Source organism: Phodopus roborovskii, unplaced genomic scaffold, assembly GCF_943737965.1.
Source record: "Phodopus roborovskii unplaced genomic scaffold, PHOROB, whole genome shotgun sequence".
Taxonomy (NCBI): domain Eukaryota; kingdom Metazoa; phylum Chordata; class Mammalia; order Rodentia; family Cricetidae; genus Phodopus; species Phodopus roborovskii.
The window spans coordinates 18,967,985-18,995,456 of NW_026126418.1; the positions used below are offsets into that span (position 1 = coordinate 18,967,985).

The following is a 27,472-nucleotide window of genomic DNA, read 5'->3' on the forward strand; positions in this document are numbered from 1 at the left end:
GAACTATTCTGTTACTTTATACCAAATTTGTGCTCTTTGGAAAAGGAGCATCCACTGTAGCCTGGGTGGAACCACCAAGGGTCAATATATCCTTAAAGAAAACTGATTTTCTCTCTTCATGCACATATCAACTTGGAAAATCTTCTAAGTTAGGGGGTGCATTATCCAATATTTTCTTGCATAAAATGTTGACTCTTGAAATTAAAGGCTGTTTTAATTTCTTTCTGGATTTCTATAGGTCCACTTAACTGAAGTTCATCAAAGAATATTCACTTGACATGAAATATATTATAAATTATTTTAATTGGACATTGCAAAAATAAAATTAACAAGTCTGCTGTGCTATATAAAATACAAAACATATAAAGGAACGATTTGTATTTGTGTAATTTAAATGTTACCATATATTAATAACTTATTTTGTAATTTTCTCAGTGCTACCATGATGTCCTTATTCCTCAGTGCATAAATAATGGGATTCAGCAGCGGGATCAAAATGGTATAGAAAAGCGAGAGCATCTTCCCCATGCTATCTGATTGATTTGACTTTGGTTGTGCATATGTGACAATAGTTGTTCCATTGAATAAAACCACAATTATAAGATGAGATGAACATGTGGAGAAGGCTTTTGACCTTCCTCCAGCTGATGACAGTTTTAGAATTTTGCAGATAATCTTGCTATATGAGGGGAGATGTCACAAAAATAGTGATTAATTTTGTTAGACCTGCAATAATGCAAAGAGAAAATTTGATAAGTTTGTCCAGTCACAACTGGAACAATACTGATCCAGCAAGCAGCCACAATTTGCACACAGACCTTGTTGTTCATGACCAGAGGATAGTGCAGAGGATTGCAAATGGCCACATAACGGTCATAGGCCATTACTGTCAGTAGTAGGAACTCCATTCCTCCAAGCATGATGACAAAACAGAGTTGTATAGCACAGGAAAAAAATGCAATAGTCCCTTTTTGTGTGCAAAGGTCTAGGAGCATCCTTGGGATGGTGACTGTTACATAGCAGATTTCCACAAAAGAAAAATTGCTCAGAAAATAAATACATAGGAGTCTGTAGAGCAGGATCAGTTCTCGTTATTAGCATTATAATGCTATTGCAGATCAGAATAGTCAAATACATGAGCAAAAATATCCCAAACAGCATCCACTGGAGATGGGAGACATTAGAAAATCCTAAGAGAATAAATTTTGTAATTGTAATATTTGAATTTTCTGTTTTACTTTGCTCTTCATCTATAGATAAAACAAATTCCATATGTTTGATCCATTTACATTTTTAAGTCCACAAGTTTCTTATGTTGGTTGGATGATATGAATGAGTATATTTATGTTATTTTAAATAGTAATTTACCATAACTTCTTCCATGCTCTTGGATAGGTAGGATCAAGATAGTAAAAGTGGCAACCTTGCCAAAAGCAATCTACAGATTCAGTGCAATCCCCATCAAAATCACAGCACAATTCTTCACAGATCTTGCAAAAAACAATACTCAGATTTATATGGAAAAACAAAAGACCCAAGATAGCCAAAACAACCGTGTACAATAAAGGAATTTAGGGTGGTATCACCATCCCTGACTTCATGCACTTTTATAGAGCTATAGTCCTGAAAACAGCTTGGTATTGGCTCAAAAATTGACAGAAAGAGCAATGGAATTTAATTGAAAAACCTTGATATTAACTCACACACCTATGAACAACATGAAATTGTTAGCGTAAAAGAGTATTGGTATGTGTTTGAATGTGGTTAAAATAAACACATAACAAGATTTATTTTTACTAGATTCAGCTATATTTCAGCAGAATTTTGAGATACATGCATTATTAACATTGGAACACTGTAGGGAAATTTTATCTTTGTACTTTGCTTTTGAAACTGAGACCATACTTCAAACGACTTGACAGATTTACATGACCCCACCTTGGATAGCATCACCCTACATGTGGAATTGGGGCAGGGGGATGTGAGGGGAGGGTGGTCAGGATGCAGGTGAGGGGGAAGAAAGGGTAAAAGGAAGGGAGGGAGAGGGAAGTGGGAATAAAGAATCTAAAAAAAAAAAAAAAAAAAAAAAAAAAAAAAAAGAAAGAAAGAAAGAAAAAGAAAGTGAGATTCCACTACAAACTTTTTCTATGTTGTTGTATGTTAAATTTCCTTCATTTTTCTCAATATAAAGTATTTAAATCCTTAGATTTTTATTTGAAGCTTTTCTTTAATCCTCATTCAAAGGAAATTTTAAGACTTTCATTGTGAAATCCACAGGTTGTGATGATGTGTACAACGAAAGATGCATCCATGGTTATATCCTTGCAGCTTTCAGTTTGTACCTTGTTCCCATGAAGACCAGAATTCACATCTCCCAAAACTGAGGATAATGTTCAGTGGTTATGGAAGCCCTAGTATGAGTACACTCTTTAAAGACACAGACAGGATCTATAGCCATCTGATATCTAGACTAGTCATCTCCCTGAGTTCTGGGACTGTTTCGGAGACCACAAGTAAGCTAGTTAAGTAATTATTTCTGACATCAAAATCTGACTTCTACAAGTACACACATCAATAGATATGTGGAAAAGCAAGCAACAAAAGCATAAAGATCATAAACAAAATCCACATTAAAAATGAGAAATGAAAAGAAATTTGACCAAAGAAATTTCCTTAAAATAGATATTTTCTCGTAAGAAATAACATTTTCATTCTCTATTGTAGATAGTTGGGTTTTATTATATGTGTTTTATAGATGTCATTTGTAGTATTACATTTGTAGTATTGAATTTGTGGTACTGAAACATTTAAACACATGCTTAACAATAAGTAATAATGTAATATAACTTAGCACATACCATGGGATTACTATGTTCTTTAGTGAATTAGTCTCTCATAATAAAATTATTGTGTATGATGTTTTCTCTGTATCTTATATCACCAAATGACAGAAAAAGTAGAAAAATGATAAAATGCAATAGTGTTTAAAACTTAACCAAAAATAATAATTCAAATTTTCTTTTAATTTATTTTCGTAATTGCATCCAAATGCTGATATTAAAAATATAAAAAGATATAGGAATACAATTTGTTAATAGTTAAGTGTACGCTATGGTGTTTGGAATTAAGTAAATTATAATTCTTACCTTGCTTTATTGACATAAAATTGTAAATGATAACTTCTAAGCTGAAGAATTTCCCTTTGTTTGAAACAGAGGTCAAACACCTTCATAAATATATTCTCCTGTCATAACACATTATTCTACTTAGGAAGGAATGTTCTCTACCCTAGGGTCAACTCCTTTCCCATGTTAACTTGTAATTGTAGAGAACCTTCTTTTCTTTCCTTTCAGTCATATAGTTAGTGTAACAAGAACCTCAAATTAAATTAACAACTTATACATATTGTCAGTTTTTGTTATGTATTGAGGGAAGGGACCACTAAATGACAAAAATCTTGCCCTGATCAATCTGCCTATGTATTCATAGTGGTTTCCACCACATCCATAAGTATGCATTTCATATATGTTATGACACTTTAACATAACTGAAAGTGTGCACTGTCTTAGAGAAGGTTAGAATCTTCTTTTTGCCAAGAACATTTTCACCTGTTCAACAAGTCTTTCATTCAAAAATATAATGACAAGGATGGGCAATTTTACCTAAACTGCTAAATAAATAAATGAATATACAGCTGCCCATGTTCCTTTCTAAATGATTAGACCCAGGAAAGGATGTAGAATTGCAAATAACAATAAATCAGCAAAACTAGTTATACATCTACAGCAAAAGGGAAGACTGATTTCTAAATTTACAGTCCCGATGGACTACCACTTATTGGCTAGGATTCCCAATTCTTAGTACCAATTGTATTCAGATCTCACAATTTAGTGGCCCACCTAGTCATTGGTTGAGTTTCCCATCAATGACTGCCCTATTTGGTTCCCTATTCCCACATTGAATATACAGGAACTTATATTAACAAAGTACTAGAAGAAAATATTAGATAACTGTGAAAATCTGTTATTAATTTACAGAAATGTAAAGATTGTGATTAGAAAATATGATAAAGGACCATGAATTGTCATCCAATCTACAAGTTGATATCCTTCCCAATGATGGAACACTAGGTATAAATTTGCCAATTTGAACGGTACAATTTGCATTAATGTGGTTTAATCCTAGAAGATAGTATTAACATATTGGTATAACTGTAAGTCACTTTGTTTTCCCTCACATTTATGTCACGATTTATTGGTACTGACATGTCTTTTTCCTGTTTACTAATTTAGTAAACTTTTTGAAACTGTATGTGTCTTTTGTAAAAAAAAAATAATTAACAATTGACTTTAGAAATTTATTTTTTATTTTAAATACATTTAAATGAAAAGTACTTTCAATTGTTAAAAGTCATTTGCAAGATTTTATATCATTTACCCACACACACACATAGTCTCACCAATTTGACTATGATTTTTGCTGAGCAAGAACAACAATAGACATGCTAAAGTATAGACTGAAGAAAGTCCAGGAAGCCTTAACTATAGGCCACTAAAGGCAATAAGGCAATAGAATGCTAGAGCATAAGAAATAGTAATATATTGTTCCAAGATAAGAGTTTCCAATACCAAGAGTTCAACCCTGAAAACAAACAAACAATAACATTATTCAAATTCAGGTGGCTGTACTTAGGAATATATGTGTTTACTCATTTACATATATGTATTAAAAATTAAAAATAAAAAAGGTCATGAATTTAAAACAAAATGAAGAAGGAGTATATGAGAGAGTCCGGAGGAAGGAAAGGGACAGATGATACGATTTAGTTATAATCTAAATTCTAAAAAAATATAGTGAATTTTCTATGAAAAGATAAACCACTTCATATAGTGCTATTTCATTTTTGACTCCCCTTAGTATTTTTCCTTGAAATTACTTTTAAAAATAAGTTTGAAATACTTTTCTTAGTTTTCTTTATTTAGTTTCCTTTTAAATTTTTTATTTCAATTTTTTTGCATACAATATAATTTCTTCTTCCCCATCTCCTCCCAGGATCCTAGTTCTCCTAATTTCATGCTTCCCCTGAAAAAAATAACACAAAACAAAAAGAAAAACAAACAAATATTTATAAAACATGGAGACAGCTGATGTGATGATCAGCTCCTCCAGCCATAATGTGGAAACAATCTAGAAATTTATTAACCAATAAAAAAAGATAAGGCAATTGTGGTACATTCACATAATAGAATATTATTCAACTATAAAAGAAAGTAAAATTATCAAATTTCAAGTAAATGAGCAAAACTAGAAACAATCATCCTAAGTGAGGCAACCAGATACATTAAACACACACACACATACACACACACACACACACACACACACACACACACACACACACACACACTGCTTTTTTCCTCTCGTGTGTGCCAATTTTTAAGTTTTACATATGTGCTACAATTTAAATAACCTGAGAGGTTAGGTACTTAGTAAGTTCCCAAAGGAAAAGAGGGATCTTCCAAGGAAGGAAAATGTTATATGGTGTTATTTAATTTTGTATATTTCAATTACATTTTCTCCATCTTTGAAGAGAATTACTAATGTAAAATTGAAACAAAAATTTAGGTGAGGATAGTATTCCATTGTGTAGATGTGCCACATCTTCATTAACCATTCTTCAATTGAAGGGCATCTAGGTTGCTTCCAAGTTCTTGCTACTACAAATAGTGCTGCTATGAACATAGTTGAACAAATGTCTTTGGTGCAAGGATGTGAATCCTTTGGGTATATGCCTAACAGCGGGATTGCCAGGTCCTGCGGTAAACTAATTCCCATTTTCCTGAGGAACTGCCATACTGATCTCCAAAATGGCTGTATGAGTTTGCACTCCCACCAGCAGTGAAGGAGTGTCCCCCTTTCTCCACATCCTCTCCAACATAAGTCATCATTGGTGTTTCTAATTTTAGCCATTCTGGCAGAGGTAAGATGGTATCTCAAAGTTGTTTTGATTTGCATTTCCCTCATAGCTAAAGATGTGGAGCATTTTCTTAAGTGTCTTTTAGCCTTTTTGATGTGACACAGTATAGTGAAAAGCCATGAATACTTCCCTGGCACAAATAACAAAAAAAAACAAAAAAACAAAAAAAAAAAAACTTATGTAATAAAGAATATGCAAGTTTATCACTTGGTATTTCTTTTGAGTATTTAACAAAACAAGAGGATCCATTCGCATAGTAAGTATCATGAATAATGAACCTAAATCTCCAAATTTTCTATGGTTTTCCCATTTATATTTTGTGAATATTTATTGAGCATAGTTCAATGTAAGTATCAGTCTATGTTTATGATGGTGAGGGTATTCTCTAAGATACACACTATGCATTTGCTCTGGTTAGATGTACTAAAATAATATTAAGCATTCATGAATGTTATTAACAAATTTAAAATTGAAGAAAATGCATACATTTACCCTCGTGCTGTGTTGATTATGCTTTTCTTGTGTTACAAGTATGGATTTTTCTGGCGGTCTGGACCCACCACGGCACATGTCCCAAATAATACACACAGATTCTATATTTGATATTATGCTGTTGGCCAGTTACTAGTTTCATAACAGCTAGCTCTGTCTTAAATATTAACCTATTTTTATTAATCTAAGTATTTCCATGTGGTCTCATCTTACTGGAGAGTAGGGCTGGTGTCGTGCTCCCTCCAGTCTCTACATATTGACTCCTCCTCACTACTTCCTGGAATCCTCCTTGTCTTCTAGTCCACCTATCTTGCTTTCCTATTGGTCAACAGTGATTTATTCATTACCCAGTTTGAGAAACTTATTTAAAGAATGACATCTCCCATCATCTCCTCTTTTCTGTCTAAATAAAAAGAAGGGTTTTAACCTTAACATAGCAAAATAAATCACACAGCAGTTATCAAAAAGGAATCACAGTTAACAATTTTAGTCCATTAACATTTAGCAAAATTTAAAGAAAATATTTCATCATCTATCCTATCTTTTTGAGTCTAAAGTCCTATATGTAACTTATCTTTAATCCTAATTAAGGAAGACTATACCCATAACTATTTGTCTTCAACTCCATCAAAGACCACAGAAGGATAATATATAAACTCTAGAAATGACAGGGACAACTCGCCTGGTCAGTCACCCAAAGTTCTTCTGTAATGTTCCATCTTTAGCTTATAGGCTGTAGTGTGTCTAGCACACTCCTCAGCAAAGGAGGAAACTAAACTGTCTACCTCTATTGGCAGTTTGTCAGTCACTTTTCTCTGTGTCCTGTATACTGTCTGGCAGACTCTTCCATGAAGCAGGAACTCTGTAGCAATGTCAATCTTGTATCAGTAGTCAATTTCCTGTGGGTCCTGCATGTCCAGTTTATGCAGCATAAAGTCAAACAGTCCAGACAAGAGCAGTATCTTGTCCAAATGGCTAGTCTTACCATATTGAATGCAAACTTCATAACCCATATCTTCGATGTCCATCTTCTTTTCTGATGCAGGTGGTATTGCCATAAGCATTTATGTCTCAATGTCAAGAAAAACTCTAAACCATTTTAAATGCCATATTCTGTAGGCCTTTGTAAGGTTTGAAGAATGCCTATCTATCTCAAATACATCTCTATGTATCTTGAACTTAACTCTAAGCTTTGACTATCATATGTAATTATTTATAATCTGTACTACATTATACATTACATTTTTAAATGAGCTATATAAACACAATACCTAAACAAGAGGAGAAATATACATATAACAAAATTGACTTAAATTGTATCAATAAATGAAAATCCATTCCAACACAAAGTATTCATATCTTACCATAATTCCCTTTTTACCTTTAAAAGATATTAGTTGTGATCATTAACCATTTGTAACCAACCCCATTTAAATGATAACATTTATAAACAATATTTGGGAATTTGGGTGTTGTTCTTTCCAAACTACTTCCTGCTGGTAAAGGGCGCTGTCAGGGTGGATCCTAAGAAGTTGCAGAAATCCTTGCTGTAGTCTGCAAGGCTGCTTTCTCCAAGCTGTTTTGAATGTTGGATCAACTGGGACACTGCTTCAGGGGGTCTGGCTTGCTCTAGTCACGTTAGTCTGGAAGCTTTTCATTTTCTGTGGAAACAAAATTAGAAATCCTTTTCCCCAGTAACTTGTCCTTCGACTTAAATTTTGCAGTCAAAGTATTTTTAAAAATATAAATTGAATTAATCCAGCAACATTTCCTTTATCAGTTGTTGGTATTTTGTCAGCAGTCAAACAATATAAAGACAACAGAATAGCATATAGTATCCACAGTTCTGTGCTTTCATCTTTATGTGGCTTTTTTATTACTCTGTTTTTTTTTTTTTTTTTTTTACTTTTTATTTTTTCATTTTTTGAGACAGAGTTTCTCTTTGTAACTTTTATCTGTCTTAGAATTCACTCTGTATACCAGGTTTACTTTGAAATCAGAGATCTGCTTGCCTCTGTCTCCCCCATGCTGGAATTAAAGGTATGTGCCACCACACCAGCTCCTCACTGTCTTTTTAAAAATCATTTTATTCTTTTTCTCTCCCAAGCCTATGCATATTTTAAAACTCACTGTAAACCTTTAGAGGTTTTCTTAACGTGAATCTGTCTTTACTGTAAATCTTTATCTTTTGTAGCCACAAGTCTTTTATCAGGTAAACAACAACATTGCTAAAATGAAAGTCATATCTCTGTTAGCTGCTAAGATGTCGGCAGGCACCTGAGAGTTGTGCTCGCTGTCTTGGTTTGTGCTGCCAACCAGCAGTATGTGGTAGTTGCCATTGCCAGCTCTGATACACACCAATAAATTGTTAACAGAGTTTCTTAAAAAGCCATGCGTTTTTTTTGTTTGTTTGTTTGTTTGTTTTGTTTTGTTTTGTTTTTTTCTTGGTTGCTTATGCTGAGTCCCTTAAAAGAGCCTTGCAAATCTCTTCTGGGATCTAACAAAACAGAGTCCAACCGAGAAAAATGCTGCTACCAAGAAGTCTTGCTTTTGTTTGTTTTTTGATTTATAAAACCCTTTTTTAAGCTTCTGCTAAGTTTCAAATGGAAGTTCTTATTAGCCACATAACAGTAATGTTATGAATAGTTTTTCCTGCAGCCTGGAGCCATGGTAGAGCCTGTCCCAATAACACACACAGACTCTGTATTTGATATTATGCTGTTGGTCAGTTTCTAGTTTCTTATCGGCTAGCTCTGTCTTAAATATTAGCCCATTTTTATTAATCTAAGTACGTCCATGTGGTCTCCTCTTCCCGGAGAGTGTGGCCGGTGTCCTGCTCTCTCCAGTCTCTACATGTTGACTCCTCCTCACTACTTCCTGGAAGCCTCTTTGTCTACCTATCTTGCTTTCCTATTGACCAACAGTGTTTTATTCATTAACCAGTATGAGAAACATATTTACAGAATGACATCTCCCATCATTCTTTTCTTACCATCTATATGGCATGATGTCAACTGGAGATTTTCCACTTATGATTCCTCAATATAGTGTCTACATTTCCTTTGGGTATATACTCACCATTGCCTTATTAGATCATTTAGTATTCTTCTATTTTAAATTCATGAGGAGTTGCCGTACTACTTGCATAACACATGCATTAACTTATATTTCCTTTAACATCTGTAAGAATTATTTTTTCTTCTTTGTGCATATTCACACTTGCTATCTATAGTTGTTAATAATAGTTATACTAACACATAAAAAGTAAAGTAACAGCAGTATAAACTCATAGTTTGATCTTTCCCAATAATCTATGGTTTTTGGTATTGTCACCAATCATTACTGTGCATTAGTTGCTTGGTCAAAATCTAATCACAACTATACACATGGTTTCTGTTGACCTCAGTGACTTAATTTTGCTTGTCAGCAGAGTAGCTTTACCTTCTTGGTGTTGTTCTATAGGATGCATTCATACAATTAGGTACCTTTTGGTTATAGGAGTTGACGTAGTTTTTTTCTAAGGCGTCACTAGTTCTTGCAAGGTTACTATCTGGAGACAACCTCTTAGTTTATAACCCAGGCTTGCTAATGCCCCCCTTTTTCTTTCTCTAAATTATCATATAACTGTGACATAGCCATATACTTTCTTCTTTTGTTGCCATGTAATCAGTTGTATTTTTGGGAAATTACATTTCCATGTATTTTTTTCCTATTCACAACTGGAGTCGCTTTTAACATATCATTGTTATACTCATTGATACACAAAGATGACTTGATGATGTCTTAGTCACTTGATGTGTATTTTGCAATGTTACAATTATGTTTACATGCTCTTGTTCTTCATTTGGTCACATTTCAATCACTAATTGCTATAATTGCTTTATTAAAATACCCTTCATATGGAATGTATTCTTTAATGAACAGATAACGCATGTGTGAGGATAGTAACTAAATAACACACCCTTCTGGTTGTAATGGAAATCAGCCAATCCTCTATAGAAATCAGTATGGTTGGTTTTGCACAAGCAAATAAAGTTCAGTCAAATGATTCAGCTCTACCAACCCCACTGACACCACTGAAAAATGTCACAGAGTTATATAAACATAAAATCTTATAGCAGCATTCACAAGATAGTAGTTGCAAAGTCAACCCAAGTGGCAATTAACAGAAATGTATATATAAAAAAATGAATCAAGTATATACAATGAACAATATTTTCAAATACAAAAAAAAATACATGAAGTTTATCAAAAAAACTGGATTGAATCTAAGTGACCTATCCCAATTTTACCTAGAACACAGTGTGTTTCTGTATCTGGGTCAATTTCTTATGCATTTTATTAGGACATACATACAATTAGGACATACATACAATATAAAAAAAATACTTTGAGGAAAATTCTCACTAATTTCACCTTCCTCTTTGTCTTTTTCTTTCCCCTGACTTGTCTCCTATATTATTACAGATATTTCACCTTTACCTTTATGTCACAAATTCTTTACTATTTATGATAATTCTGTGATGGGAGATGTCATTCTGTATATGTTTCTCATACTGTTCTCATACTGGTTAATGAATAAAACACTGTTGGCCAAGATGGAGAGTCTGGAGAGAACAGAACCGCCATTCCTCCACTCCTGGTAAGACCACGTGGAAATACATAGAAATGGGTTAATAATTAAGACAGAGCTAGCCGATAAGACACTAGTACCGGGCCAACCATTATATCTAATACAGAGTCTCGGTGTATTAATTGGGGCTGGTGTGGCAGCAGGACAAGACCAGCAGTGGGCAGAAAAACCATACTCCTTACAATTATGAGTATAAATGTCAAATTAAATGAACAAATTATCCATTTTCTTGTGCTATAAAAAAAGACTAATGATAGAAGATACACCTAAAAATTATTTTTCAGTACATGAGTTCAACAAATTGGCCTTTATATAGAGTAAATTAAATGCTGTTTTATGCTTCATTGTCATGTGTTCTACAAAATTTCACACAATTTTGAACTAGGACACATAAACATTCATTGATTCATTTTCTTATTTATTTTTGCATTCACTAAATCTTTGATGTTTGAGTACCACAATTTAGACTATACAGGACAAAGTAATACAGAAAAAAGTTCCTGTGGTAACTTGGGACAATATTATGATAGATGTATAGGTACAACAGAGTCTCTGACTCTGTTGCCTGCTTTTGGATCCCTTTCTTCCTATTGGGTTGCCTTGTATAGCCTAATGTAAGAGGGGAAACCTAGTCTCACTACAATTTGATATTCCCTGGTTTGTTGATAAATTGGTCCTAAAGAGAAAGAGATAGGACTGAGTGGACATGGGGAAACACAAGGTACAAGGAGGGTCTTGGAGGAGAGGAGGATGAAAAACTGTGTTCAGGATATAAAAGCCAAAAATTGATATAAAGCTACAAAAAATTCCAGGAAAATTACATGGGCTTCTGTAGCAAGTTTGTTATGAGCAGTGTTCCCATCAGCCTGATTCCATAGCCAGACCAGCCCCAAATAACACACAGAGATGCTATATTAGATATAAAGCTGTTGACCAATTACTATCATTTCTTATTGATTAGTTCTTTCTTAAATATTAATCCATATATCAACCTAAGTGTATCCATGTGGTCCTGACTTACTGGAGAGTGGGTCTGAACCTTCTTCTCCCTTGTCTCCTAGTTTTGCCTATCTTGCTTTCCTATTTGCCAACAGTGCTTTATTCATTAACCAATAAGAGAAACATATTTACAGAATAACATCTCCTATCACAAGGTCATTTGTAGTAATCACACTTATTAAGCTATTAATGAAGATAGTCAAATATATTATAGAGAACATCAGAACTCAAAGCACTTTGAGGTTGGAAGTGTCAGAAGGTCAGAAAATACCAACAGGAGAAACTGTGTCACTATGGAAGCCATTTCCTTTGCCCTGGTTTCTGTGTTTGCCCTATGTAAGTGATTAATCCAGAAGTTCATTGTACTAATTTTTAAAGAAAGCCTCACAGGATAGAAAGACACAATACAACAGAACTCAAGCAGAGTGGTTTTATCATTATCATCATCAGAAAAGGATCATACAAAGGGGGAAAAGGGAGGGGAAACAGGAGCATTAGAGGGAGGAAAGAGAAGCAGAGAGGAGAGGGGAGGGAGAAAAACAGAGAGAAGAGAGATGGGAGGTGGACAGGAAACACAGAGAATGCACATGAGTTGTCTCTTAGTGTCTGCTGCTGAGGGTACATGCTGTCAGAACCTCAAGGACAGGCCAATACAGATGCCTGAATTCTAACATCCATGTTACTTTAATGGCCTTGGAGTCTGTTGTTTTACACAAAATGAAGGGATTATAATACCAAATTTAAGGTTCACAAAATAACTAAAATATACATCTTCATGAACTTTAAAATTGTGATAAATTATATTGTTTCTAAGTACGTGTTTAAGCAGATATTATTGATTTTAAATCATCATGAGGCTTTAATATGTGATAAGGGTATCTGTCCTGAAATCACAAACACACAACAAAAAAGACTCAGAGATTGTGTTAATCTACCTATCTATCATCTATCTTCTATCTAATATCTACATTTCTACCTGTCATCTATCATATATATGTATATATATGTATTATATATATATATTCTAATTACCGTCATCTTCATTTATTTTATTTATGTATCTATTTATCATCATTTATATAATCACATACCAATAATAATAAAAGAAAAAGAGTCCATTTTGAGAGGTAGATGTTTGGGGTAACTTGGGAGGGACTGGAGGAAGGAACATAGGAGAGTTTAAAAGGAGAGAAGGGAAATAGGAAATGATGTAAATATATTTTAGTTAAAGTATATTAAATTTAAAAAGTAAATACACATGATAGCACAGACAGTTATCATGCTAAGAGGAATCAATACAGTTGAAATATCTCCAGTAAGTGTGGAAGCTATTCATTAACATGTACATAAGTCTATGGCTCTACATTTTCAGTAAAACTCTTCTCAGTGCAGCAATCACATCCTTGTTCCTAAGGCTGTATATCAAGGGATTGAACATGGGGGTCACAATAGTGTAGAACAGAGAGAGTAGCTCATCAGTTCTTGCAGAATGAATGGATTTTGGCCTCAAGTAGTTAATGGTAGCTGATCCAAAAAATAAAACTACTACCACCAGATGGGAAGAACATGTGGAGAAGGCTTTTGCCCTCCCCATAGCTGTTGGCAATTTCAGAATGGTGACAATAATTTTGCTATAAGATGCAAGTATCAGCATAAATGGGAAGGCAACAAACAGCATAGCCACTAAATAGACAGACAGCTCATGCATTGAAGTATCCCCACAAGCCAGCTTGAGAATCGGTGGAACATCACAGAAGAAGTGATCTATTATATTAAGATGGCAGAAATGTAGAGAAAATATTCGGCAAGTTTGCCCTATCTGGACTGGGATGCCACCAAGCCAAGAGCCAACTGCCATCTGAGTACACTTTGTTGGGTTCATGACCAGAGGATAGTGCAGAGGATTACAGATGGCCACATAACGGTCATAGGACATTACAGCCAGTAGGAAACACTCAGTAGCTGCCAGAATTAGGAAGAAAAACATTTGAACAGCACAGGCCAGAAGACAAATTCTTCTATCTTGAGTCCAAAGATTGTACAAAATTCTAGGAAGAGTGACTGATACATAACAGATTTCCAGGAATGAAAAATTGGCCAGAAAAAAATACATGGGCTTTTGTAATGCCGGATCAATTCTGGCTAAGACAATTATGAAGCTATTTCCCATTAAGATAATCATATACATTATAGAGAACATCCCAAACAGAAATCCTTGTATGTTTGGAAGGCCAGAGAACCCAAGAAATAGAAACTGTGTCACTGCTGTAGCATTTTCCTCCAGCTTATTCTCTGTGTACTCCATCTGTGGAGATCATTCAAACAGAAGCACATTATTTCCTTCCCATTGTGTACAATTTTGTCAGTAAACTGAAAATATCATACTCTATGCCTATATCCCATAGACAAAACTAAAAATGCGGTAGGCTATATTATCGGGTACTAAATTGGTTTGTAAGGAATTTCATTTTTATTTTGTTTTATGACTAGATGTTAATGTAAGTTCAAGTTAATAACAGTAAGCATGCCACTTTTACTTCTCATCTACTCAGATTCAGAACTCCAAATTAATTCTCCTTTGTGCAATGATTCTATTCTTTAAGTTTATATTTTTCTTCTTACCTAGGTTTTATTTTTGCAGGTGTAATTATCACAGTTATTTTTTTTCAGTTTAATAGATATTTATTTTGTTATTTTTAAATTATGTTTTTCTTTTTGCCCAAATGCTTCCAGATCCTTCCCAACTCCCTACCATATAATTTTATCTTCTTTCTTTCTCTTACTCTTTCTCTATCTTAAAAAATGAAAAGCAAATCAAACAAAAAATAAATAAAAAATTATTCCAACAAAACAATAAACCACCAAAACTAAAATAAAATATGGACTCCACATTGTATCTTGCAACTCATTCTGAGCCTGAGGTGCTTCTTATATACACAGTGACACATCATTACAGATCACAAACTTTCTATTTCCCAGTAGGTATCAATGGCAAATAACGGCTTGTTTAGGGGTAGCACTTTATGTTTTCTTCTCCTCTTAGTGATGGGGTTTTGTCTACTGTAAACCTGTGCTGGTTTACTTGAGGAAATATTCTTATATATTTGCTAAATAATTTAAGCAAGGGATATTATCTAAAGATGATTTCCCCAAACCCTGTTAACTTCTATATTCCTGCACAAAGTCATTTATTATTATTAACTATTACTGTTATTATTATTAGATAACTACTATGTATAATGAGGTACTACTAATGTGTAATCCAATGGTTACCATTCATTGCAAAGTCCATAAAAATGAGTATTCAGCCCGGTATTGCTGGTGCAAGCCTTTAATCCCAGCACTCAGGAGGCAGATGCAGGCTGATCTCAGTGAGTTCAAGGCCAACCTGGTGTACAGAGTTAGTTCCAGGACTAGCTCCAAAGCAATTCAGAGAAACCCTGTCTCAAAAAAATCAATATTAATAAATGTTATTCAGATTTAAGGTATGTGTGGTGTTCAGCTATGAATTTAGGCTACAGAAAATAATTTTTAAGATGATCTTCCTGTATGAATTAACTTAAGTGGCAGAAAAGTTTTCACTCCAATTGATTGTCAAAAATGATCTAAGGAGAGTATGAATTTCTATACCCTGAATGTAGATCCATTGTAGAAATGATATCAAATTCAGCTACTTTGAGCTGTTCCAGCAACATTGTTATCTTCACTGATTGTCCTTATCCTTTTGGTCTCATTTGTTGTTTTGTCTCCTGCATTGTACTTGTTTGTGAGGTTCATGCACACATTTCCTACTAAGATCTTATTTATCATAATTATTCCCATTTTGTCTCTAGACCTGTATTATAATTTCATCTGGTATCTTGTATATGCTTTCTATATTTTCTGTTTGCTTCTGTATTCAGTAGATAAATATAAGGGGATAGCATTGATGTTACCTACTCTTAATGAAATATCTCACAGCATCATTTATTCTCCGTATTTATTGACTAATTCTAAAATTAATCATTATTTATTCAAAGAGAATGGTGAAATTCACAGAAAATAGGAGGCAGACTATCCATCTTACTTAAAGATTTATGTGTGGAATATGTTCCAACATGTAACTCTAAAAGTGTATATATATATATATATATATATATATATATATATATATATATATATATATGAATGATAGAAAGCTTGTGTTAAATTTACAATGTATTAACTGAAAATTTAATAAACAAACATTTTTAGATAAGATTTCACATTATAAACATATGATTTTATAGTCAAAATGTTTCATTTTTCACACTACATAATAAAATTCATGTAAATATTTATTCAAAAATTTAACTTAATATACATCTAATTATAGAGATAATGATTTAAAAAACTTCATTCATTCCATTGACTAAATGAAAGTATTGTGTTTTATATGTTTGGTAAGCCAAATATTTCCCTCAGAAACTGGTTCCTTCAATAGCTACCCATAGAAAATGCTGTCTTGTTTTCTTTCTTCTTCTTACAATTTTATCCATCTGTGCTTACTGTTTAGGCAATAGAATGCATCTCTACGCTGAACTCAACTAGATTTATAACATAATAGAAAGAAAAAAATAGCACCATGCACAGGTGATATTCCTCTTCATCTGTAGAGTAGTTTTCTATTTATTTATTAACCTCTGTTTTTTTCCCATTGGGGGGTGCTTGGTGAGGGAGTCTCATTTTTACACTGTTAAAGGAAAAATAATTTTACTCACATTTATGAGTTTTGACTTTAAAAATTCATGAAAAAAAAGAAGTAATTCATTTGAATGATTGAAGATATTCTTACTATCTCTGTTTTTGTTTGTTTCTGGTTGTGCCTTAACTCAGGGATTAATGTATGTCAAACAACATTCTATCTCTAACATGTTTCCTTAGTGCAATCTTTGCATAAAGATTTCAAACATTTTTAGCATGTCGGCTTTTATGTTTTTAACAATGTGAAACATTTTTGGAAGCCTTTAATCCTGAGTAATTACAGGAAGAAAAAGAATTTCAGTATACATTTCAGGGAAATCTAGGAATGCTGAGTTCATGTACCTATATTTAGTGACATTGTTTATAAAATGCTGATTTCTGTTACTGTATATATTGCTGTGATATTAACAGGATCATTTCACATCACTCAGAGTACACCCAAAACTTTTTTCCTCTGAACAAGTGTATGAATAAAATTGAAGATGGGGAATAAGAGAGTTCATTTCTTTAAAGCTCAAAGGAAATATATTATTGTTCTCCAGATTAATTTATCATCAATATTAACTCTTAACAGTCAGAAACATTTTGATTAAAGGTAAGGTAATGTATTTCAATCATATTCATCGATATTTAGATAATATGCTATAGAGTTGGAACTTCATATTTAATACAGATACCTTTAAATATATTCTTAGTCAAAAATAAAATGACCTGAAACATATTATCACATAAGAACAACATCAATGGCAATAATTTTAATTATCTTCCCTTCATTTTAAATGTTGGCATATCATTTTCATTTGATCTAATAAATGTCAAATATTTGAACAGTAAAAAGTCAAATTAAATAGCATTTGTAGTTATAAAAAGCCAGAAATCCATAACTCCTTTTCATTATTTTGTGTGATGCTCCTCTAATGTTGAATTTAAAAAAAACTTAAGATTACAGGTAAAAAGAAATTTGATATTTGTCAAAACTAGCTTGGACTTAAAAATATAGCATTCTTACCTTTATCGATTGATACATTTCAGAAACTGATGAAGAAATTAGTTTAACTATGATGAAGAAGGTTTTTTTTTTTTTTTTTTGGTCAGAGACTGGTCATCTTCTAATAAATATACTATTGGCAGAAGACACATTGCAGTTTCAGTGGGAGCTGTTCACTACTCTGGGGATAAATTCCTTTCTCATGTTACTTTTAATTGAATGGAACAAAATTTTTGTTGCTACTCAAGGTTTTTAAAACAATAATAAAAATGAATAAATGGGAAAAATTTCCCTTGGGCTATCATTATTATGTACTCTTAGTCTTTATGTTTGTGTACAGTCATAAAGAAATACAAGTTCTGACAGCAGTAACATAATAAAATGATAATCATAATAATTAGAGAAATCGTTCTCTTTTTGAAGTGTTTTGGATCCATCAGTGTTCCCAAGAAGTTACAAGACATGAAATTAAAAGATGAAATTATTTGTACATTTTTCAGAGGTAATTCTGAAATCTGTATTGTTTAAACTGATCAAAACTTTCTGCAAAACTTCCTTTAATACACTAAAATTATAATGACCAAGCAAAATACCATCCATACAATGAAAAAACACTACAAAGGAGTCATTTAACAAAGTGAAAAGTCTGCAATAATTAATATTGCACATGGTAGGATTATTTTTCATTCCCATAGGCAATCTGCAAATTTCATGATTTTTCCTTTAAAACAGCTGAGTAATATTATGCTATTAAAATTACCATACATTTTTGATCAATTTATCTGTTGTAGATATGGAAGCTGTTTCAAATTTTTAAATATTATGAGATGAGTCCTTTAGGTATGTGTCCAAGAGTGTCAGATGGATCATAAAGTAGATCTCTAGTCCTATGTTCCTATGGAACTGTCAGATGAAATTTCATAGTGGCTCTAATTATTGGCGCTGGCAACAACAGTGATTGGTTGTTTACATTCTCCTATATACTCAGCATCATGAGCTGTCATTTGATAGATCTGAGCCATTCTGACTGGTATAATATGAAAATTCAAAGCTACTTTGGTTTCCTTTTCTCTGAATGTTAAAGATACTAAACATTTCTCTTTTCTTGCTCTCCCTCTCTACCGTTCCCCCAACTCAACCATTCCATTGCCTCATCTTCTCCTTCCCTCCTCCTTTTCTTCCTCCCTTTCCCATTTACTCCAGATATCTTTTCTATTTCTGCTTCCCAGGGGCATCCATGCAAGTCACTCTTCAGGTCCTGTTGTGGAGTTTTTTTTTTTTTTTTTTTTTTTTTTTTTTTTTTTTTCCGTACAGTCAGGTACTGCCACTTTTCTCAGCTCCAAATAAACACACAAAGAAGCTAAATTAGTTATTAACCTGTTGACTGATGACTAAGGCTTCTTATTTGGCTAGTTATGTCTTAACTGTTAACCCAATTTTATTAATCTGAGTATTTCCACATTGTCTTTTCTTACCAGACAAGAGTCTAGACCTCTTACTCCTTTGGCAACCATATGTTATCTCTCTGACATAATTGGTGTTGCCATGAGCAGCTGTGTTTCACTCTCATGAAAAATCCTAAACCATTTTAAATGCAATTTTCTGTAGGTCTTGACAGGTTTGTAGATTATGTATCCATCCGAAACATATCTCTGTATAGGATCCTCCTTGTTACCTTCTCAATGGTTATAGGTTGTAGCCTAGTTGAGCAAATACTGTGATTTTCTTTCTGGGTCTGAGTTTCTTCACTCAAGATGTTTGTTTTGTTTTGCTTTTGTTTTGTTTTGTTTTCACATTCCATCCATTTGCTGGCACATTTCAAGATGTCATTATTTTTTTACTGCTCAGATATATTCCATTGTGTAAATGTACCAAATTTCTTTATCCATTCTCTTTGGGTGAGGTGCATCCTGATTAAGGGAGCCATTATGGGGCTAGGGAGAAATCAGGTGTTAGGAAAACTCCCAGCAATCCCCAAGGATAACCACAGATAAGACTCCTAGCAATAGTGGAAAGGAAGACTGAACTGGCTTGTGTAATATGAATAATAAAAACTCAGAGACAGATATCAGGGTTCAAGCAGAAAGATCAGAAAAGCAAAGTAGCCGGCCACTATCTCTTACTTCTACCTCAGGCTGAAAGGGCTGTCCTGTCTTCAGTTTTGCTAGAGGATAATTCTCTGAGACTGAATACCGAGTGACATTTTCCTATCTTATATATCTATCTAGAGGTTGGAATAAGGCATAGGGCTTTAAGTGCTGAATCTCTTTTGTTTGAGCTGCTTTTCTTTTATATTGATTCGTTCTAATGCAACCCTGGATGACCTTGAAGCCACAGAGATCAATCTGCCTTTGAATCCTGAATTCAGCTTCTATAGTGTGGATGGTGGGATTAAAGGTGTTTATTACCACTTCCTGGCTCTATGGTTGTGGCTAGCTTTGCATTTTGGATAATATACCATCACAGGGCTTCTCCAGTAATCAGATTTATGACGACCCTAATTTTCATCATAGTGCCTGCATCTAGTAACTGACAGAAGCAGATTCAGAGATCCACAGCTACCTAAGCACTGAGCCAAACTCCTGGAGTCCAGTCAAAGAAAAGAAGGGGAGGGACTTGGTCCTGCCTCAACTAGATATACCAGACTTTGTTGACTCACTATGGAAAGTTTTACCTTTACTAAGGAGTGGATAAGGAGGTGCATGGTGGGAAGGTGGAGGGGGAGTTGGAGGAAGGGAAGGAAGGGGAAATATGGTTGCTATGTAAAAGGAAAAACAAATGTATATAAATAAAAAAATTAAAAAATGTTGCTAAACATTTTAAGTGTTTCTCAAACATTTGTGTTTCATCTTCTGATAACATTCTGTATAAGTCTGTATTCTATTTACAATTGAGTTTTTGTTTCCATTAAGTCCAGAACTTTTAGTTCTTTATATTATTTTTAGGTATTATAAGTCTTGCACCAGATGTATAACTGATAAAGATAATTTCCCATTCAGTAGGCTCCACTTTGTCCAAATTATGGTGTCACTTTTCATACAGATTATCAGTTTGATGAGATCCTGTTTACTAATTGTTTTCTTAGTGCCAGTGAATCACTGCTGTGTTCAGAAGTCTTTTCCTATGCCAGTGATTTCAAGATAATTCTCTACTTTCTCTTCTCTGAAATTCAGGGTATTTGGTCTTATTTGGAGTTGTACAGGGTAATAATTATGGGTCTGTTTAGATTGTTCTTCATGCAGCCATACATTTTAAACACCACCATTTGATGAATATATGTCTTTTTTTTCCAGTGTGTATTTCTGGGCTCTTTGAAAAAAAAAAAAAAAAAAAAGGTATTGATAGGAATGTTGACTTATTTTTGGCTCTTCAATTTGTTTCTTCTGACCACCGTGTCTGTTTCTATTCCAAACCATGCTGTTTTTGTTACTATACCTCTCTAGAAGAACTTTAGACCAAGGTCAGTGATACCATCAACAGTTCTTTTATCATTAGAATTATTTTAGCTACTCTGAATTTTGTGTTTCCATATGAAGCTGAAAATTGTCTTTTCATGTTCAGAGAAGAATTATGGTGGAATTTGGATGGAGATTCCATTGAGGCTGTATATTCCTTTTCATAGAATAACTATTTTACTATATTAATCCCACTGATCCATGAGCGTAGGAGATCTTTCCATATTTTTATATCTTCCTCAGATTCTTTCTTCAGTGTCTTAAAGTTTTTAATCATACAGTTTATACACTTGCTTGGTTAGAGTGATCCCAAGTTATTTTGTATTACTTGAGGCAAATGTGAATGGTATTGTTCCATGATTTCTCTCTTAGACCTTTTGTCATTCTATATAGGAAGGTTATTGATTGTTATTAGCTAATTGTGTATGCAGACACTTTTCTGGAAGTGCTTATCAGCCATAGGGATTTCTCAGTGGAATTTTTGAGGGCACATACATATAGTATTACATCATCTGCACATCAAGATACTTTAACTTTTTTCTATAAAATTTGCTTTCTTACTGCTGTAGCTAAATCTTCAAGTATTATATTGAATAAATAAGGAGAGAGTAGACAACCTTGTCTTGCTCCTGATTTCAGTGGAATTACTTTGAGTTTCTCTCTGAGTTAATGTTGATTGTGGGATTTCCATAAACTGCCTTTATTATTTTGAGGAATGTCTCTTGTATCCTTATCTCTCCCAGACTTTTATCATGATGGGTATTAGTATTTGCAAATGGCCTTTTCTACAATTAGTAAGATGAGCCTGTGTTGTCTGCTTGTCTTACAGGCTGTTTATGTGGTAGATTTGGTATTGTATACCTATTGATTATGTGTGTTCAGATATCCCTCCATCTCTAGGATGAAGACTTCACTATAAATCTATTTTACATGATGTTGGATTCAGTTAGTAAGCACTTTATTGAAATTTTAAAATCTATTTTCAGTAGGAACATTGGCCTGCAATTCTCTCTGTTAGATCTTTGTGTCGTTTAGGTATAAGGATAATTGTAGCCTTGTTAAAATAGGTAGGCATGCTCCTTCTGTTTCTATTTGTGGCATATTTTGAGAAGTATTAGGCTTTACTCATTTTTTCACTGTACTAAGTTCATGCCTTACATTGTTTCATTCCCATCTTACTATTATTAATGCAATGATAACTTTGGGTTTTTTGAAGTATAAATAATTTACCGATTTGATTTATATTTAAAAATGATTGTGTGGCACTCATAATGGCTATTACTGTATATTTAAACATTTTGTGTTATTTGTAAAAGATTGACTGTGTTCTGAAGTACACACCCATGCACAAACCTTGAATATCCTATAAAGTATTCTTTTCCTATTTCTGTAATTTTTGGAGTGTGTGTGTGTGTTTGTGTGATATGCTAAAGAATGACATCAAGTGCAGTCTTCAGTCATGCTTTGCTGCATTGCTTGTTTTTTTTCCTTTTATTGAAAACAGACTTAGTTTTAATATTTTATCTCTACTCTTCCAATATTTTCCCTACCGTCCATCCCATCAGATCAATTCCATTTATTTCCCTCAGTCTAAAACAAGCAGACTACAATGGAATAATAATAAAGTAAAATAATATAAAATAAGATAAAGCAAAAACTAACTTATCAGAATTGTCCAAGACAAACAGGAAAAGAGCCCAACAAAGGCACAAAAATCAGAGACTCACTCATTCAAACACGAAGGATTCCTATGAAAACATTAAACTAGAAGCTTCACTATACACAAATAGGACCTGTTGCAAACACATGCATGTCTTATGCATGTTGCCTCTGTCTCTTTGCATTTATATGAGCTTTCATCATGTTCTTTGTTTGTTTGTTTGTTGGTTGGTTGATGTTCCCCATGTTTTCTGGCTCTTACTCTCTTTCTGAACCCTTTTCAGTTTTGTTTTACCTTGGCTGTATTTGAATCATTCATATGATATTCTAAAAATTAATGTGATTCTTATGTAGTTATTATTTGGAAATTTTCTTAGGTGACATATTTCAGTTTGAATGATATTTTAGAAGGTGCAATTTGATCTTGACTCTCTTTGTTCATGTAATCTCTTCTTCTCTTTGACTGTACTACCAAATGTTTGCCCAGTGCTTGACTATGGTTCTTTATATCTGCTTTCATCAGTTAATGGATGAAACTGGATGGAGGTTCTATGATGACAATTAGGGTAGTCACCAATTTGGTTAGTGGAGAAGGCCAGTTTTGGCATCCTCGCCACTATTTCTAGGAGTCTTAGCTGGTGTCATCCTTGTGACTTGGTCTGTTTGTGGTGCTCTGGCAGTGGGACCCTGTAAATAGTAGTTTTTCCCTGCTGCTGGTCTTGGGCGCCATATGTAAGGAGTAAGGTTTTCCTCCAGTGGCTGGTCTTGTCCCGTCGCCACGCCAGACCCAATTAACACACCAAGACTCTGTATTTGATATAATGTTGTTGGCGAGGTATTAGTTTCTTATATGCTAGCTCTGTCTTAATTATTAACCCATATCTATTAATCTCCATGTGGTTTTATCTTACCAGAGAGAGAGCCTGCCGGCGTTCTGCCTCTTCATTTTCTATCTTGCCTCCTCCTTTCTATCTTCTCTTTCCTCCTTATCTCCTAGTCCCTCCTACCTTCCTTTCCTATTGGCCAACAGTACTTTATTCATTAGCCAGTATGAGAAACATATGCCTGGTGCACAACCTGTCTTTTTAGAGCCCATTCCCTATGGTATGATGTCCTGATCAGCCTTGATGCTGGGTAAGGGGCTTGGTCTTGCCTTAACTTGACATGCCAGGCTTCAATGACTCACCATGAGAGGCTTTACCCTTTCTGGGGAGTGGGGTTGGGGGAGGTAGGGGACACTAGGAGAAGGGTAGGGAGGGAGAACTGTGGTTGGTATGTAAAATGAATAAAAAAGTTTAAACTAAACAATAGAAAATAGAAAAATTAAGGGAAGTACAATTTTGACTTAATACAGTTGAAACTGTTATTAGTATCCACTCTGATATACAAAAACATTATAATGAATGTGGAGGAAAAATTAGTTATCATAAGAAAGCAAAGCAGCAATTTATGATTAAATAAAAAATTATGCTAGAAAACAAAAATAGATATTAATATGCACCTAATACATTAAATTTCTGGAAACAATTTTAGGGCCCTTATTACACTTTTTCAGTTTTTCTACCATTTTATTTAAAGATCAAGCAAACTAGAAAACAGAAAAAGAAAAAATATTTCTCCTGGATAAAAGTTTATATTCAGTTATAAACATAACAAACACAGACATCTATCATGTGATGAGTTAAGACAGAGTTTTCTGAATTATCTGGTCACTGAATAAGGAAATAAAATTTCTGTCTGTCCCTGTCACTGTCATTATGTCTACCTGTGTCTATTAATGCCTCTGTTTCAGTCTCATTCTCTCTCTCTCTCTCTCTCTGTGTATGTATGTACATATACATACATATGTATGTGATTGTACATATATTTATGTGATATAATTGAGAACTAACATTCAAATAATGTATTTCATTTGGATATTTTAATCTGCATACTTTTATTAACTTTTACCCCTAAATATATTGCTACAGCAAGACCTGAAAATAGAACAGACAGTTTAATGTTTTAAGAGAAATATAAAATATAGAACAGTGAGAATATGAGCTGATACACAGTGCAACAATTATATGGACTATGGGAATACAAAAACATAGAAAAAGAAGTAGAGAAAAATTTCAATTTTTACAAACTATTATCTCTATAAAGTATATTTGAAATATGATCAATATTGGTTATTTCAGGAACCAAATCCACCCAAATATTCACAAAACACAAATTAAAAAGTTTAGAAAACTGACCCATGGAGCATTGTCTGAAGATGAATCAGGGGTCAGGGACATTTAGCCACAAATAAAGGCAACAAATCCAAACTTACAAACAAAGGAAAGCAAACCAAAGAGGAGTAAAAGGTTAGATAGAGCTCATTTTAGCAAGTGACCCCAAAACTTGGTGGTAACTTAACTATCATACATGGAACTGCACAAGTTGCTTGAAAACACAATAGTTAACAATGGAGGCATTGATGGAACTTAAAAAAATTATATTTTCACAATTTGTTCATTCATACTCAATATACTCAATACAATAAACTCTGTAAAACAAGTGTCTTTTAAAACATTGCAATTTGTTAATCACAAAACAGACTTTCAGCATTAAGTTTTGCAAAAACCAACCTTGAGTTTTCATTTGTATGCATCTGTATTTTTCTACTTTAAGCTTTCCCACCATGTCAGCAACTTATTTTGGAATTTCCTCAGTGCCATCATGATGTCCTTGTTCCTCAGAGTGTATATAATAGGATTCAAAGCCGGGATCAAAATGGTGTAGAAAAGAGAAAGCAGCTTCCCCATTCCTTCTGACTGATTTGGTTTGGGTTGTAAATAAGTGATGCTAGCTGTCCCATAAAACAAGATTACAACTATAAGGTGAGAAGAGCATGTGGAAAAGGCCTTGGCCCTCCCTTTTGCTGAGGACATTTTCATGATGTTGCAAATAATCTTGACATAGGAGACAATGATCATAAGAAATGGAACCATGACGAACACCACTGCAACAACATAGACTGCTACTGTATTCACAAAAGTGTCACCACAAGCAAGCTTGAGTAGTGGGGGGATGTCACAGAAAAAGTGGTTAATTTTGTTAGAAGCACAAAAATGCAAAGAGAATATCTGGTAGGTCTGCCCAATTTCTACTGGAATCCCACTGATCCAGGAGGCAGCTACCAGCTGCAAACAAACTTTATCCTTCATGAGTAAAGCATATTGTAAAGGTTTGCAAATGGCCACATAGCGGTCATATGCCATTGCTGCCAACAAGAGGCACTCTGTGCCTCCCAACATAAGGACAAAATACATTTGTGTTGCACAAGCAAGCACAGAAATGTTTCCTTTTAGGGTGTAAAGATCCATAAGCATTCTTGGCATAGTAGCTGTTACATAACAAACTTCTAAAAAGGAAAAGTTGCTAAGGAAAAAATACATAGGTGTCTGGAGAGCAGGGTCAGTTTTTGTTAACAGTATTATAATGCTGTTGCACATCAGAATAGTTAGATACATGACAAAAAATATCATAAACAGCATCCATTGCAGACTAGGAACATCAGAAAACCCCAGAAGAATAAATTCTATCAGTGTAGAGACATTTGATCTTTCTGTTTTAAATTGATCTTCATCTACAGACATGACAAATTTGAAATTGTTAACTCAATTATGTTTTGAACTGCATTAAATTCTTAAAATGACTGAATCACATATACATATGCCTTATGATACATTAAATCTTCATTCTCCTTACTCTAATTTTGAGAGTTGATGCCTCAAAAACAAATATATTGCTGAAAGTAATTCAATACATAAGTGTCATAAATTTTATTGATATATATATATATATATATATAATCTGACATGCATATAATTTATTCGTGTATATCATCAACAAACATTATTTTATCATTGAGAGGTAATTGTGTTAGCTTGTTTTTTAGCATTTTGTCTTGATTTATACTATTTTATCTCTACCATTTTTCGTTACAAAACTTTTCCATTGTTATGTGTGACTGCTCATTCAAAAAAAAATAATCTTCCTTTTCATATTTTAATTATAGTCAATATTCTGAAGCTAAATTTTCTGATGAAAAAAAAAACAGTTTATTATGACTCTACTTTTTGCCCTTCTCCTCCCAAGATGCTAGGTATGAAAACCTCAACCTCAACACTCTTCCCCGAAAATATTTCAGCTAACAGCTCTATTCTAGTTTATACAAACCACAAATACTGGGAGGGCATGCAGCTCAGAGTTATAGTAATTTCCTGTTTAAAGGAGTACATAGCTTCAGTTGACATGTTTATGAGAAACAAACTTGGTATATTCTATAAAATTAACTTCAATTTATAAGCTGTCACAGAAACTTTGCTTTTTGTAGTGTTCTTTTATTCTCATGTGAATTCTTTTCTCTATGAATTTCTCATGTGTTTTCCTTTTTTTACTAAACTCTATATTACACATATATGTTTGAGTACATTCATTTCTACTTTGAATTAATACATGAGTCAATAAATTTCAGCAAATATCCTCATATGTTCTCACTTTAATTAGTACTAGTTTAA

General features: G+C 33.6%; 2 protein-coding genes and 1 pseudogene across 2 annotated transcripts; all 3 read right to left on the reverse strand.

Annotated features, from left to right (window-relative positions):
* Positions 1–390: 390 nt before the first annotated feature.
* LOC127222029 (olfactory receptor 10AG1-like) lies at positions 391–1,272 on the reverse strand (annotated as a pseudogene).
* A 12,189-nt stretch (positions 1,273–13,461) lies between these two features.
* On the reverse strand, positions 13,462–14,406 carry LOC127222030 (olfactory receptor 10AG1). The gene has a single exon (XM_051183943.1). It carries the CDS (start codon positions 14,404–14,406, stop codon positions 13,462–13,464), a length of 945 nt encoding a protein of 314 aa, XP_051039900.1.
* Positions 14,407–25,570: 11,164 nt separating this feature from the next.
* Positions 25,571–26,551, reverse strand: LOC127222031 (olfactory receptor 10AG1). The gene has a single exon (XM_051183944.1). The coding sequence runs from the start codon at positions 26,546–26,548 to the stop codon at positions 25,571–25,573; it is 978 nt and encodes a 325-aa protein (XP_051039901.1). The 5' UTR covers positions 26,549–26,551.
* Positions 26,552–27,472: the final 921 nt, after the last annotated feature.

Bases quoted from the DNA above. Each gene is read 5' to 3' on its own strand.
- LOC127222031 (XM_051183944.1), bottom strand. From the start codon at position 26,548: ATGTCTGTAGATGAAGATCAATTTAAAACAGAAAGATCAAATGTCTCT.
- LOC127222030 (XM_051183943.1), bottom strand. From the start codon at position 14,406: ATGGAGTACACAGAGAATAAGCTGGAGGAAAATGCTACAGCAGTGACA.